Source organism: Alligator sinensis, unplaced genomic scaffold, assembly GCF_000455745.1.
Source record: "Alligator sinensis unplaced genomic scaffold, ASM45574v1 scaffold599_1, whole genome shotgun sequence".
Classification (NCBI taxonomy): Eukaryota; Metazoa; Chordata; order Crocodylia; family Alligatoridae; genus Alligator; species Alligator sinensis.
Window position 1 is genome coordinate 397,545 of NW_005841968.1, and position 16,701 is coordinate 414,245.

General features: G+C 45.3%; 1 protein-coding gene across 1 annotated transcript in view; it reads right to left on the reverse strand.

The window, feature by feature from the left end:
• The window catches only part of EXOG (exo/endonuclease G), a 31,059-nt gene continuing 14,358 nt past the window's right edge, over positions 1-16,701 (reverse strand). Inside the window, exon 6 of the mRNA XM_025200454.1 lies at positions 1-6,829. Coding sequence (XP_025056239.1) covers positions 6,368-6,829 — 462 coding nt within the window. The 3' untranslated portion in view covers positions 1-6,367. The remainder of the gene's footprint in view (positions 6,830-16,701) is intronic.

Below are 16,701 nucleotides of genomic sequence, written 5' to 3' on the forward strand. Positions count from 1 at the left end.
GGTGGGGGCAGGGCACCAGCATATCACTGCCCCCATCATCTTTTTTTTCAACTGGAAATATGGTAACCCCAGGTTCAAGCAACTGAAGGCAAGGCGGTAAAACCAACATCTATCTTTGCCCCTTGGCACTGAAGCCAGTCCAACAGGGTGGAAGCAATAGTCTGCTTGTAGCCCCAAGTGAACGCTCAGGCTGGTGCGCTACTGGAAACAGAGCAGCCAACTCCATCATCCGTGTTGACTGCCCCCCAAACAGCTGAACGCCACAACTGCATCTCCCTTGTCCGCAACAAGAGGGTGGAGGGCAGCACACATGACTCAACTCCAACATTTGGCTGTCACTTGGAGTCTCATAACCTCCGCTCAGCTGCACCTCACCTCGTAGGCACTGCAAGTCCTCACGGATCAGTGTTTGGCTGGTGAAATGCTCAAGCTGATGAAGCAGCTGCTGGTGGGCATGTGAAGACCCACCTAAGCCCTGACCTCACTGCAGTACTTGGAGAGCTAATGCCAAGTACGCGGCCCCCCACCCCCGGTTCTCCTGCTCGTGAGACCCAATTCAGTCGTCGTCTTCTCTCATATACTTCATTCCCCCTCTACACATCATTAACGTGGCGGAGCCACACAACTGCTTTACGGATTAAACTTGCCAGGTCCTCACTGTGGGTGCGCGGGTATGCTGCACACGTGAGGAGGTGGTGACCGGTCTCTGGTGCATTGCCACACTCACATATTGCACTGTCCTTTAAGCCATCTTATAGAGTGTGGCATTAAAGCGTCCAGCTCCAGAGCAAATCCTGTTTAGTTTAATCCATAAGTGGCAGGGGAGCTCGTACCCGGGTGGACAGGGTGTTGGGTTGCTTATGAAGCACTTAACACACTAACCACCTGGGTACTATTTCAACCTACTTAATTCAGTAGTGTTTCCAGAGCACAACTAATGGCTTGGGCGTTGCACAAAAGGCTTGTCAGGGCTGGCCTGGTGTCCACGTCCCATTGCTGCAATAGCTCAGGGGCCAGGGCATTTACCTCTGAGAGGCAAACCAGTTTTTACCTCTCCCGTTTTCTGATTCAGAGCTGCAATTTGAACCCACATATTCTAGTCCCTTAGGTGACAAGTCTAACTGCGAGTAAGTTTGTTTGGTCCGTTCGTGGAGCAGCTTGAACCCCAGTAATTGAGGTGCCCAGTCCTCTGAATGCCCAGCAGCCTGGCAGTGCTACTCTCCACCTGAGATAGAAGTTGGGTTTTGAGTACCTACTCGAAATCACACAGAGCAGGGAGCCAAAAAACCACCCTCCCAGTGACCACCCTAATCACCTGCATAAGCCGATAAGAGGAAACAGAGGGTTAGGGCAGCAGGGGAGGAAAGGTGAGTTCTATGAAAAAGGACTGGCCTAGATGGCTACCTCCAGGAGAGGCTGTCTACTCTTCTCAGCATTTGCTACTGGCTAGCTTTGCTCCCTGCTCAGCCTGCTAGCTATGCATTTCCTTCTTAGGCACCACTCTCCATGCGTCAGGTGCCCAATGAGACGGGGCACCTGAAAGTTAGGTGTGGCAAGTACCTTCTGCGGATCCAGCTCTTCACATCTTCCTGTTCTTTGCTTGCCTTGCCTCTTAAAGATAACGAGCTCTGCAAGGTAGGACCTGCCCGACAGCGTGTTCATGCCCGTACAGGACTCAGCAAAATAGGCCTCCAGGTGGTTCTGTAACAACTGGGATATCCTAATACCAAACCCAACTAATGGCTATACAAACAAATCAAAACCCAGTTTCAAAACATTTGCAAGTCTACAGTATTCATAAGTACAATTTAATGGTATTATAAAATATCTGCATCATTTATAGTGTGTTACATACTCAGCTGCAATTACACCCGTAAAGAAGCTGGACTTGAAGTCGGCTTAGCACAAGATATAAAAAATGAAGAACCAACCTTGCTGGTAAATCTAATGCAGGTATGTTGCTTCATCCCTGCCATCTCAATGCCCCATCCACAAAAAAAAGCTAGGAAAGTCACTGGCTTGCATTTTGCACTACTGTCTAATACAGTAAATGTAACACTAATTCATAAAAACATGTATAGCAACATTATAAGCAGGAAAGGCAGTTTTAGGACTATGCCGCTTGTAGCCCCAAACATTCAGGCTCCTGAAGTTCATGTGGTCCTGGCTACACAGCAGCCGAGTATGTTGTAGGTTTTGACTGCCCCCAAATGGCCAAACACCAGACCTGCATTTACATTATACACAGAAGATGGTGAGTTGCAGCGTGCAAACACACACACACACAGACACCCCCCCCCCAACTAAGTAGAAATGCATCTACTTAAAAGGACACAAACCTTGTATATTTAACAGGTGGGATCATAGTGGTGGGAGGCAAGGCTGCTGTATTGCTGGATCCAGATTCACGTCAGTTATTATTAGAAAGTGCACTGCTTAAACCAGTAGAGAATAGCATGTATTCCTCAGTATTTGAACCACTGCTTACCAACTCCTATGTTCTGAATCAAATCTCGTACGAATGCTGGAGAACAGCAGAAAAAGAGAGGGGTAGAGATGTCATGATGTCACAATTCTTTTACACAGCTTTAGAGCTCAACATGCCGACACGCACAGCACGCAGGTCCTAGCATTTGCCAGCAGTGGCTCTTACCACACTTAGGGCTTGTCTACGTTCCTGGAATAAGCAAGGAGCAGATACACACCGTACAACTCCCCACTGCTATAAATATGGTGTAAATTTACCCAAAGAAATAACAAGCATACATCCATGTGTCATATGGTCACGTCTGCAAAACAAAAGGACAGATGAGGGATGAAAATGATACAGAAAATAATATAGCTGAGGCACTAGTGCTTAATGTATGGCATGTTGAAGCAACATGTAGGTAGCTCAGAGAATATCCAGAAGTAATTTGTTTGGGGGGGGAATAGATGCCATTTTTAGTGCTGTATTTTTCTGTTTCTCTTAGAAAGCCTCATTACAGCAAGAGGGGATAAATTAGTTTTGTTATAAAACAGTCTCCAAAATTATTACCTCAAACTGTGAAATCAGCACAGTAAGTGCATCTGATTATAATTGTACCTGGATGTGTTTTTCCTGGGACAAACAATGATTTTTTTTAACCATTTGCCAAGGGCTTGATGGTTGCACCTGCTACAGTCTTGTAAGGGGAGACAAAGCAGAATGACCACACTCAAATGGAGCTGAAAAAAAAATCACAGGCATATACACCACATGGCAAGGCAGTTGGGGTGAAAAATAATGCTAATCAGGCCCTATAGGAATTCAGGAGTGCATATCAGCCTAGAATAGATGCTGAACTAAGGAGCATCTGCTCAAAGATGCCTGCCTCCAAAGGAAAGGGTCATGGCTTTATGCTATTGCTTGCTGCTAAAATGTTACACTGGCAAGAGTTTTAACATAGAGCAGTGTTTCTCAACCGGTGGGTCGCGCCCCAAATGTGGGTTGCAATATTTGAAAGGGTCACGAGCAAGTCCCAGAAAACGATGCAAAAGCATGGGTTTCCCCTTCCAAGCTGGCAGTGTTCCAGCCTGCAAGGGGCTGCTTGGCACGATTGGAGACAATGGGCACGTGTGTCTGTGCATGCAGCCCCACGTGGACAGCATACAGTGAGGTTGGGTCATTGGAGCAGGTCCCACCACGGGATGCAGGTAAGTGTATGAGGAGCGGAGGCCGGAGGTCCAGGGGAACTGTCTTGTGGGGTGGGAGGTGCTGTGCACGCATGCCGGTGCTGGGAAGTGGTCGGGCACGGGGCTGTGGCAGGGCAGGGGGAGAAGGCACCTGGCTCTTCATCGGGAAAAGGGGGCAGGGGTGGTCCTTTGCAGCTGGGAGTTGTGTGCCTGGACCCGTAGTACAGGGTCAGCGCTCATACTTGCTGCTCGGCAGAGTTGGGACAGGGGTAGTACTCGCTGCTCGCGCTCTGGCCCAAGCAGAATGGGGGTAGCTGGGGGGACGGGGGGGCTGCAGGTCAGGAGTGAGGGACACCAGCAGGGTCAGGGGGATGTGGGTCAGGACAGGCCATGGTTCTTTGCAAATAGGTCCTGGTAGGAAAAAAGATTGAGAACCACTGACTTAGAGGACAGAAAAGAGGCCCTGGGCAATGAAAGGACTCCCTGCTGCCATGTAATGTCCTGCCTGTGAGGCTGAGGTAGAATATAGTTTTAACAGACCAGTGAGGAGGCAGGGGGTTAGTTTATCGGCCTCCTCGTGAAGAGTTACACCATACTCTGTCTCCCATCACTTGATGCACCTGCCTGGGAGGGGTGGATAATAAGCAACTGGAATCTGGATCCAGCAAAACAGCAGCCTTGCCTCCCACCACAATGATCACCACCTGTTAGATATACAGGGTGTGTCCTTTTGCAACCAGGCAAACACAAATTGTGACCATCTGTCAAGATGGGGGGAGCCAGCTGCTTCCACCAGCTCCACACTGGGCAATTGTGAAGTCCTTGGCTACCTGCTGACGGCAAGACCCGTCCCGCCCTGAGAAGCCACCACACAAGTGTGAGTCCATCTCTAGTCCTAGCTCCTTGCCCATGACACTTTGCAGCACACGTCCCAGGAGCCAGCCCCTCTGCTGCCTCTGTTAGCAGGAGCTGCACGACGTGGCTTGCTGTGCTCTAGAGTACTGTGCTTTTTTTCCAAACTGGAGAAGATGAACATATGACATCCTAATCCACTGGCACGTTTATCGGGATTTTGCCCTTTGCTTGTGTGACGTGGGCAGTAAGGTTTACAATGACCCTCACTATCTAATAATTCCTTGCTTTTAAGTCTTGGCTCCTATAAATAATGAGGTAGGTAGGTAAATATAAGGTTGTCACGGCAACCTTAACTGCTTTTAAATAAAGCAGTCTGCTTATGAAGAGTTTGACACTGGCTGGTAAAATGCACTATCTACATGAAAGGTACTGTAAGCCAGGTGTTATTATAGCACAAGACTAAGCCTGGTTGGCGTAATATTCCTGAATCAGCTTCTCCCTGCTTTTGGTAATCACCTAATGCAATATGACCCAACGTGAGCGCAAGACCCATCTTTGATTAGTCCCTCAGTCTTCTCATCTGTAAACTGGAGGGAGTATTGCTACGAATTTGTAACCCAAGGACTGTATCATTCCAAATCTAAAAACATGGTCAGTTTTGCTGTTTGCTTTCTTTGCCACCTTAGTCCAGATACAAGAAGTTCAATGAACAAAGGCTCCATTAATTTATGCCTGAAAGTTAGGATTTGCAGAATAAAAATACTGTAACATAAAAAGTAAAGATTCTATTACTTTTTAAAAATTACTGTCAACAAATAATCGTTTGATTTTAAAAGTTTCCCTGTAGATAACAGCTCAGATGTTGCAGTACTGAACAAGTGTGTTACAGTCACTAAGTGACTACAAACTCAATCAAAATGCATCATTCATGGCCCAAGCTGAATGAAATACAGCAAAACCCAAACATAATGATAGCACCTAAATCATATTTTCTTAATTTTTTTCATTTTTTGTTAACTCGTGTTGCTAACATCACTGCCACAATTTACTGCCTCTGACTTTTTTTTTTTAATCGTCTCACAATGAGTGAGAAGAGCACAACTGTAATACCAATACCACTGGACAGCTAGTGTAAGTTAGGATTCCCTAAAACCATTGTGTTGTAAGAAAAAGCCCTTTCCAAAAGGAAAAGGAACTATTGCTCTTTGTCAGGAATGCGTAATTCAGTGAAACTCATTTAAAAGTATATGAGCATGTGGAGAAGAGAGAGATTTTAAAATCCCAAATACAACTGCAGGAGGAAAACAAATGAACAGAGGTTAGGTTAGGTATCGGTTACTGGACACTTAAAAAAAGACAAAAGAAAACATGCCAATAAAATCCCACACCATTCTGTATTTCTTTCATCAACCAGCCCCCATAATAATACCATTGCTTCCACCGCATCATTTTCAAAGACATCTACAGGGTGAGTTACATTTAGACATGTTCCAGTTATACTACCAAGGTGTCCACTGTCTATTTTTATAACGTTCCTAGAAGAGATTCCGTTCAAAACCCAAGTCTGACGTTGGCTTTAGAAAATAGTACACCGCCGCCTTTTCTAGAGGTCTCTTAGCATGCTGCGAAGGGGTCACTTTCACTTCTCATAGCAAAAGTACTTTAGCAAGTCATACCTGCATCATATTACAGGAGAATGAATGAACATTATCCCCCCAAATCCATCAATTTTCATTCTCTCGCAATTGTTTTGACAATTTCTTTGAACAGCCAAGGCCCAAAATGCGAAAGGAGCGTGCACGCACAGATGTACAGCTCGGGGAGAACATATTCTCAAGCGGTTTTCTGAGACAAACATTCAGCCAGTCTTCCTTTCTCTAGCTTCCCGCGGCTCTTGCTGAGCGAGTTCCTCTTCCTTCTTCTTGTAGACCCTCATTAGATATTCGTCAGGCTCAACTCCCGATTCCCTTAACTCTGACATGGCCTTTTCCAGCCTGTGCAGCGTTCTGGCACTCTGCACTTTTCGGCCAGTAAGGTACAACGTGAACTCCTTAAACCCTATTAGCTTACAGGTGTCCACATCACAGAGATTTTTAACATCCTTAGTTTTGTCTACCTGTGGAAAGAAAACCAGTCCTGACATTTTCTCCAGGTCTTCGATGTTAACTTGGTATTCAGGCAGCTGGTGACTGAAGCCTATGGGGTTGTTGGGCACCACAAAGGCTCCCAGCACAAGGGGCTCCGCTGACGTTTTGCTTCGTCGGGCAAGGATCACCTTGTAGAGGTGTGATGGCACGGCCACGTCATCTTTTCCAATTACCTGCCAACAGAGAAGTTACATTACAGGCATAATCTCATCAGGCAGCACAAAATCTGAAACTAACCCAAACGCTCCTACATCTGCAAGACCACTATCATGTGCGTATTAGGGCTGTGCGAAATTTCACAGGCTGTTTCGTTTCGAGACCGTTTCATTTTGGTTTCGCTGTTTCGAGCTCGAAATGAGTTGAAACAAAGGGCTTTGAAACAACCTCGAAACAAAATGAGGGCAGTTGAAGCGTTTCAAAAGTTTTGAGTTTCAGAGCAGCCCAGCTGAGTTCCCCTCCCCAGTGCTACAATTGGGCTGGGGAAGGGAACTCAGCCCAGCTCAGCGATGGGGCTCAGTTTCCTTCCTCAGTTCCCTTCCTCAGCTCAATCAGGCTGGGAAAGGAAGCTGAGCCCGATAGCACACCCCCGCAGCCCTCCCAGGGTTGCAGCCCCCGATCTGCCTGGCAAATGAGAGAAGCCGGCTGCTACTGCCTAGGACCGGTGGCGTGCTGGTGCAGGTCCCAGGTGGCAGCAACAGACTTCCCTCCCTCATCCGGCAGGTTGATCAGGGGCCCACAGCCCCCGCGCCCCTTCTGGGGTTGCGGGCCCCTTATCTGCCTGCTGGATAAGAGAAGCTGTTTCAAGCTTCCTCATTATAGCCTATGGGCGAAATGTTGAAAAAGTGTTGAAACAGCATCACTGTTTCGACAAAATGAAATGGAACAGCGGTTTCCAATCGAAATGAAATTCGAAACAAAATACTGCTCCATCAAAAGACAAGTTGAAATGGAGCGCTGCTGTTTTGCACAGCCTTAGTGCATATAATAAATATGTCAGCAGCAAGGTCATAAAAGCCATACTGAGCTAGACCAGGCTACCCCTGTATCAACTGCAGAACTTCTCGTTACACAACTGGTTGCCAAATACAAACAAACTGAAGGTAGAAACCAATATCCTAAGACAACCCTTTATCCCTGTTAATGACCAGAGAGGTAGTAACACAGCACAGACCACAGTGGAGAAAGATGCATGGATGTTTGGCTTCTGATTGACGATTTCTCCAGAACACTGTATGAGGCCCTCAAACTGTGCCACGGGTTTTTCCATTAAAAAGATAAATGCAAGAAGGTGCCTGGCTTGCTGTGTGCCTGCAAGGACAGCAAATATCTAAAGAAGAAGAAGATCTCTATTCTCCTGTTTGCAGATTATTTCCTTTAATTACTGGCCAGGAAGAGTGTCTGCTTTCAAAAGCGATGTGGGAAACACCACAGATCTATTCTGCAGCACTGGCAGGTACACCAGGGCAGCAATCCAGTTCAATCAATCGAACACCAGGCGGCAAAGCAAAAGGAGAAAGGATCATAACAAGCTTTACATTTCTGCTTCCCAGAGCTACCCTCGGGGCCATATGATGCAGGGCCTCAGCACCTTACAATATTCAACGTATCAATCCTCACAATGTTCCTGTGGGTATGGAAGTGTTGAAACTGCCCTTTAAATATGGGGAATTGAGGCAAAGAGCAATTAATCAATAGAAGTTAAGCATCAACATATCCTTTGAGGATATCTGAAGTCTAGTTAACTTGTCCCAATCGCACAGAAAGCTGTGAATAAATCCTGGATCTCCCCAAGTCCAAAGCTAAGGCCTCAACCATCAGACCAACACTCCCGCCATGCAGACTTGCAGACTAAACTGATACAAGCCAGTAGTGCAGGCTTTGTCAGATGGCACACCCTTGAATAAATACTTGGTTGGATGGCTGTTTTCAACAGCAGACACTACTATAAGCTACATCTTCCTTCCTTGCTAACGAGCATCCAAATCAGTTTTCTAAATGTAATCCCCATTTTTATCGATTCTGGTATGCTGTCAGTCCACTGCAATGTGTTTATGATGAAGGCGCACACTGTATTTAGAAGCTGTTAACTCAATCAGCTTTTTTATGAGGGGCCTTATGTATAAAGGATGTATATTTTTCATAGTGAAGTGTTCTGAAAGGAAGAATATAGCTACACAGTGAGGTATTTCAATTATGATAAAGCGTCCTTGTTCAGTGTAGCAATTCATTACGACGACTTCTGAACCAGTGTATGATGGGGTCCCTGCTGTGTCATTCAGATCATGCTCTTGGAATTAAATTTAAGTGCTTGGAGCGGATGGTCGGGACTCTAAATTCATGTGAATCATATAACGTGCTCATACACATATATCCCCAGATTGCTGCTCTTAGCATGGCAAGTGCCCGCCTGGCAGGATATTTCATTTGAAGATGAACTCAACGATTCCATGTCCATGAATATAATTATTCAAATAAATGATGTTAATATGCATATTTTACCAGGACTGCCTAATTCTATGAGATTTACCATCTTTATCTGCCATATGGATAGTACGTGTCAGTCAGCAAAAGACAGTTAGGCCTGCAGCTAGATAATGAGTTGTCTTTTTTTTATACTGGTGATACTTTTTTATAAGTATCTTTTTAAGATATTCTTTTTTTTTTTTTAAACACATCTCTAACCTAAAACTTAAAAATGGGAATGGAGAGACAGAGATTTTCTGACATGAACTATGCAGATGTCTGGTTTAATGCACAAAATATAGCTGTGAAACACATATGCTAAAGACAGTGGAAATATAGTTTCATTGCTCAACGGCTTTGTTAAACAGCTGCTTTTTTCAAAATCATGTTTTAAAATTCATCTACTTCACTGCTCCAACCGATCCAATTAAGTAGATGCATTTTAAAAACTAATGTGATAGCTACAAGTCCAGTATAAAAGTCCAAAGGTTTGGCTCTTCACACAGACAGTATAATTCAATTATCATCTAATCATCATTTCATATATTTAGATAATATTTAATACCGCTACATAAGATGATGGTGCAATAAAACCAAGCCTTGCCAATGGTTTCTAAAGTATACAAACTTCAGTGGTGTCCGATTCAGTATTTTCCATATTTAGTGTAATATGAGATGACAGAATTCAGGATGACCCCTGCAATAACTAGATTGTGCACATGGACAAGGGGCCTTGAGGGACCCCACTGGTCACAGAGCACCACGATGATTGACTTCCATCAACCACCACTCCCTGGGTCCTGCTACGGAGCCAATTCCCCAGCCAGAGGATCATGGTGAGGTCGAGGCCTCAGTTAGCCAGTTTTGCCAAGAGGTGATCATGGGATACCAAATTGAAGGCTTTTTTAAAGTCAAAATATACAACATCAATCTCTTCCCCCTTGTCCAGGTGATAGGTCACCTGGTCGTAAAAGGAAATGAGATTGGTAAAACAAGACCTACCCACAACAAACCCATGCTGGGTATCCCTCAGGATATTGCCGTCAGCTAGTCTGTTAAGGATGGCCTCTTTAATAATCTTTTCCAAGACCTTCCCCAGGATAGAGGTGAGGCTGATGGGCCTGTAGTTTGCCAGATCCACTTTCCTCCCTTTCTTGAACATAGGTACCACGCTGGCTTTCTTCCAAATAATCAGGCACTTCACCAGAGCACCGGAACGTCTCAAAGATCCATGCCAGGGGCTGAGCTATGATGCTTGCCAGGTGGTCACAGTTGTCTAAAAGCCCTGCTGCACTACCTAAAACACATTCAAAGTTGTAACCCAGCCCCTCTGGCAGTCTGTAAGTACTTTGGTTAGGGGAAGGAGAGAAGGGGAATGCCTGTCTAAGGTCTCTGGCAGACATTCTTCCCATCAAGCATTTCTAGCAGCGCTTGATGGAAACTGTCATGCCATGGGACCTGCTTCACATTCAAAGGGCAAACCGTTCAGACAGGGGAAAAAAGCACCCTGGAAATTTGCTCTGCCAGTACAGGGAGCCGGAGAGCTGTCAACACCCCTCCTTTCAGCAGAGCAGGGAAGACCCATGCAAACGGTTACGGGAAGGGGGCCAGGAGCAGCCACATTAGCCACACTCCTAAAACACCTTATGACAAGGGTGGGCAAAATGGTAGATCTGGCTGGCAGCTGAACTCCATTTCCCAGCATTCCCAGACCAACCAGAAGCCGCGCGGGCGGGTATGCAGCTGGGCAGAGAGCTGCTCTGGGGCTGGGATCTTGGGGCGGTGACAGTGTGGGCACAGGGCAGAGCCGCAATCTGCTCCCCACAGGCCCCTGCCCGCAGAACCCGCGCTGGTCACAGCGGCGTGCAAGCAGCAGATAGTGGCTCTGCACTGTCCCCAGCCCTGTGCTGTCACCACCCCAAGATCCTGGGGTCTCCCCAGCCCCACCTGCCCAACTCATTCCCAGCCATGCACCCTGCCCGTGCCGGTCTTGACCCTGGTGGTGGGTACAGGGGGTCCGGGCAGCAGGACTGGATCTGACAGTGGCAGCTGAAAAATGGAGTCCACTGAAAGCGTGCCCGGTCCAGCTGGTGAGCCAGACTCTGTCCACCCCTTCCTATGAGATGCTTTTGTTTATGTGCTTTTCCTCTGTCATTCCCTGATCCCTCTCCTTCCAAACAAATTCCCTCCCTTCTATGAGATTCCTATTGTGTGCAAGTAAAACACCCTGCTAAGTGTTGGCTGTGATAGGGAAGAGGTGCTACTAGGTCCTTAATGATGAAAGCTTGAAGGCTGGTTGGGAAAAGGGAGGGCAGAGGGGTGTTACAGGGCCACGCAAAGCTTCAGTCGCCAATTCAACTTGAAGATCTGGCCCAATTCGGAGGCCAAATCACCAAATCCAAATCTAATCAGGAGACCCAAAAAAACCTCCAAATCAATTTGGAAAAGATTCCGAAAAAGATTCAGAGATTCGGAGAGGAACAGAAACTGAGAAAGGGAGGGAGAAGACTGACATCTGTAGCTGGCCAGTGACTGCGATCTTTCCCCGAGTCCCTTCCAATCACAGAGCTCTGGGGGAGGGACGTAGAAACAGCACATAAGCCTCTGTCTGCAGCAGTTCTGTCCCTTTTGTGAGCCGTTTCCTGCCTGAGCACTGGGAAGGCCCCCTCTCGCAGGCCACCATCCCTGCTGGTTTCACCCCGCTGCGCCTTAACGCACACCCAGTCACACGTCACAAGTTTTGCTTGTCAGCACCTTGAGGTGCAGTTTCCCAGAAACATCTCCACTTATCTCCTTGAAATTTGGCAGGCCTCATGCCCTCAGAAGGGGCTACCATCCCTGCTGTTTTCATCCAAATCTGGCAAAAAATGACAAAGTTATAGGTATTTCAGTGATTTCCCCATTATAGTCTACGGCCGAATCTCTCCGAATAGCGCCAAATCCTCCGAAGCCGATTCGGCCGAATCAATTAGGGACAGTGATTCGAATCTCCAAATCAAATCACTGTCCTCCAAATCATCCGAATCCAATACTTCCCTATCTGCACAGGCCTACAGGGTAAGCCATGTCCTGCTGAGGCATCTAGGGCAGCAGAGTTCAGCATGAACCATGAATGCAGGAGGGGTGGAGAGGAGGGGGAACAAGAGAGCAGCCCTCCATGGGATGCTGGAAGGCCTGGCCAAAATTTATGACCCTATGCATGCCATACCATGCACATGTTCAAACAAGGTAATATCTTTGTGGTTGTATCACCATTTCTGTGGCTCATTATCAGGGATATATTGCTTGAATATGTGACATGTCACAATTTATTGTTATTAATACATTAATTGTAAGATAAATGTAACATCTGCCAAAGGCCTGACAGCCATTTTAGCCAATGACTATTCAAATGCAAAAGCACCACCCTCCCCGCTTCCAGAGTAGTTACCATCTGAGCCTCCTCTTGACTTGTTCTCCTGCTGATTTTGCTGGCAAATGGGAGATACAGGTTCAAACCCCTTCTGGCTGAGATGGAGGCCAAGAAACTGGGTTTCTAGCTCTCTGGACAGGAGCCCTAACCACTAGGCTTCTAGGCAGAAAGTTGGAAGAGTCCTCCTCCTCTTCTGTCACTGCCTTTCCAGGATTTATATGGAGTTGTGCCTTGCCAGGGAAAGCGGGATCTAAAATCTATGTGAATGGCCAAAAAGCCACGTATCCACCTAAAGGTGAGCTTGGATTTGGGGCCAAAGTGCAGTTCTTGAGATAGCCCGTATACCCATCTCCATCACCAACTTGGTCTAGACAGGAACATGCAAAGTAATATACTTCTCATCTGCCTCAATATGAAAGAGGTTGCAAAAGAAGATCATGCCCAATTCCATACAGCTGCTCAACACAGGTGCAGAGCTAAACAACTGGGGTACCATGGTTCTGCAGCAGGAGCACATTTTGAAACAGGAGTAAGGTGTGCTTGGCTCTTCCTATTGCCATCTAGTAGATTTTCTTGTGGAACTGAGCAAACCACATTGCTGCACTGATCCTGGCAGTTCGGCTTGACACATTTCTCTCATTGCATTGCTAATAATAGCAGAGAGCATATGTTTCTTCTGTAACCAAATGTAAAACCATTTACAATTATCCATGCGTACATATTGTCTATAATTTGTGCTAGTCTGTCCAAAGGCAGAGGATGATCTTTTAACAATCACCACTTGTAACAGCAATCTGTCCTGGCTGGAACACAGCAACAGCTCTTTTAGGGTCTCTCTGACTCACTAAAACTCAGCACTAATACAAATCAGGAAACACTGCCTTGCTCTCAGATTCTCTCTGTCCCACATCGCGTTCAGATTAAAGAACTGAACAGCACGGGAGTTTTTGTATCATCTTTGAAGGTCTGTAGATCTCTGTTCCTATAAAATGTTACTTGAGAAGCTCCTGAGATGCATTTTCTTTTATCCAGCCTCTCGTGACCAGAAATGATTGTGTGCATCAACCTAAACATGCTCCTCATCTTTTAACCTTAAAAGTAATCCATCTCCCTCACTACTGGGGATGACAACCAAGTTTCAGACTTCATCTCTCTTTCTCTGTGCCCTTCAAATTCGCTAGCAACATTAAAAAGTGTTTGGTGACACAATATGGAGCTCCATGTTCTATTCATTTTTGCTCTTGTCCCCGATTCTGTTCAAGTGCTACAACTAATCTTTTGCTGATAAAGTAGTACAACTGAGCTCGTGTTATCCCACACAGCTGCATTATTAGACTTGCTTTCAGTGCAATGGGCTGCTGTTTCTATCATGCTTATTTGGGTAATCTGTCTTATGACCCACCTAATAATGGTAAGACACTTGCCATGACTATTCTGGTTTTTAAAATGCTTGCAACTTTTGACATTTGTTCATATCAACAGAGAAAGAAATGTGCAGGTTTACAAGTGTGCAAACTTATAAAGAGCTTACAGAAGACCTGAAAAGGGTACAGGAATCAGCAGTGATGCTTCATAGAGGAAATCACAAAAAGATTGAGCATGCCTGCTCAGATACAAAGGCTGGTCTTGAGGTTAGGTCACTGGTGTCGCTGGCTTGGGATTTGGTAGATCTAGATCGGTGATTCTCAACCATGGTGCTGCAGCAGATGGCTAACTGTATTTATCTTAGGTTTTTTAAGTTGTCTACCATTCTGCTAACCAGCGTGGGCCTTCTTCATACACCGTATCACTTAGTCACTATGTTAAAAAAATTAAGTTTGTGGCAAAATCATCCCTAAAACTGATAATCATGGGAGAAAGAAAGAAATCTGTTCTTGCACAAGGAGGTTAAGGAAAATGAAAAAGGTATACTAAGTAGCCAAGAGGTCATTGAAGCCAAAGTAAAATCCCTCACACGCTCTTTAAATGATATTTGCTTGCAGTTTTATATACGGCACTCTAATTTTTTGCATCTAATTCAGTTAAAACAGCAAAAAGTGCCCAGTGGATGAAAGAAAAGGAAGCTATTCTTTAAAATTGCAGGAATAGATTTACAAAGAAACTGCAATGTCTGGAGAGTAGCACTATGCCATCTAGTGATTGCAAAATGCAAAACCACTGTAAGCAACATCGGTGAAGGGCACCGGGCTTGTTACAGTGAGCTCCTGCTCCGAGATGGCAATTTCCAAGGACTTCCGCAGGACACGGTCTGTAAAAGTCACATTTCGTCAGGGCACCGCTGCCAGCACACATTAAACAGCCCTGCACACTTTCCCTGCTTCAGAGGCAATATTGTCAAGTACATTAAAACAATAACTCCAGAAATTCCCTCTGTACTATAATACCCTCTCCTCCCAATGCACATTTTGGAGTTCTCTCTGCATAATAACTAGAGGCTAGGAGGGAAGCCTGTAATCCCGTATTTCTTAGACCTAAGGATATTTAACTCTTAACTACTCAAGGCTACACTTCCTTCCCTGTCCAGCAATGACGAAACCAAGTACAGTTAAATTTCCTGGTCATCTGCAAAGCCTTCTTACCCTGAATCTTTACATACATCATCCTTTTTCCTCTAGATAAAGCTTGTGGCCGCTTTAGTCCACTGCCTCAGTAAAGGCACTTAGTTTGCTTGGCTATAACTTCAGGAACAATAATGATGAGTCTTTAACATGTCTTCAGATGACATAATTCCTATCAATATGGCTCCAAGGCTCGATTCTGTACTGCTTTATTACGATTCCTTGATCTTGATGTTTCTGAACAGCATGTATTGTCCTCCATCTGATCTTATTACCCATTTGCATTCTTGTTGCTATTGGCTTCATTACAGAACATCAATTCTGTTACTACGGCAGTACCTCCTGTGTTTCAGAGAGGGCTCCCAGACAGCATCCCAGAGCGCGAGACGTTTGAAGGCAGGTGCTTTTTAGTCTCAAGTATGTTCTGCATTTATTGTTTCCGGAGGAGGGGAATGACTGGCAACATACACAATATTCCACATGACGAATCACATGAAAAGAATGTTTTTGGGTGGCACATTCAAAAAATCAAAATTGAACATACCAATTTAATGCTGTTCAGCTAAAATTTAAATTTAACACCCTATGCATTATCTTAAATTCTTTATGCAATCAGAGACTGCTTTTCCACAGGATCCCAGCCTCATTCAGTGTTAAGCAACCCAAGTGTGATGGTTGTTCCCACTCCTCCTGTAACTCACAGGAGTCTGTATTTTAATAGTATATTATACAATTGGAAAGTCTTATAGATATGGATACTGCTAAAGGAAAGCAACCACATGACCAGTCATGTAACCTCTGCCTTCCTTTCTGCTTCAGCTAATGCCCATAAATCATAATGCCCATCTACATCAGCTGAGGATTGGTCCCTTAGATCAGGGCTGTCCAACTTCAGCGTAGCTGGGGGCTGCACACAGTGCTAGCATGTGGGAACTGAGCCTCACACCACGTGGGCAGCAGGCTGTGGGGGAAGCCCCCCCCCAGTATTGTGGTCTGTGGAAGCAGTGTGTGGATTTCCCACTCCTCCCCACCATATGGCAGTGGGACAGGTGGCCACTGGGGCCCAAGGACCACCAGTTGGACAGCCCTGTGGGATAGAAACAGTCTGTTCCCTATTTGTGCAACACTGGGAACATGTGGGTGTTACACAAATAGTAACAGTAGCAAACTCTGTTTCCTTCTTTATTGTAGCCTTTTTTCTTGAAGATAGCGTATATAGTTGTCATACACATCTCATAGTAGAACTTTTGTCTCGTGTTAGGAAAATCTATGAATTCCATTAATTCAACACCTGTAAAGAAATGAAACTGGAAACAAGCCTTTCTAGTAATAATTAGAAATATCAATTTAAAGAAAGCTTCAAGCAAGGTGTCTGGTCCAAAATATAAACACAATCTAAATGGTATATTCTTCTGACAACTGATGCCGAATAAGATCCAATTACTATTCGGTAGGATTTCAGTGGAAGTAAAGGGTGGAGAACTGAGCTCAATACAACAAAATTACTGAAAAATTCATTTTTAAAACCAAAAATCTGCTGACAAGGGAAAAACACTAAACCGACATTCATTGGAAAATGGTAATGTATAAAACATGACAACGTCATTTTGAT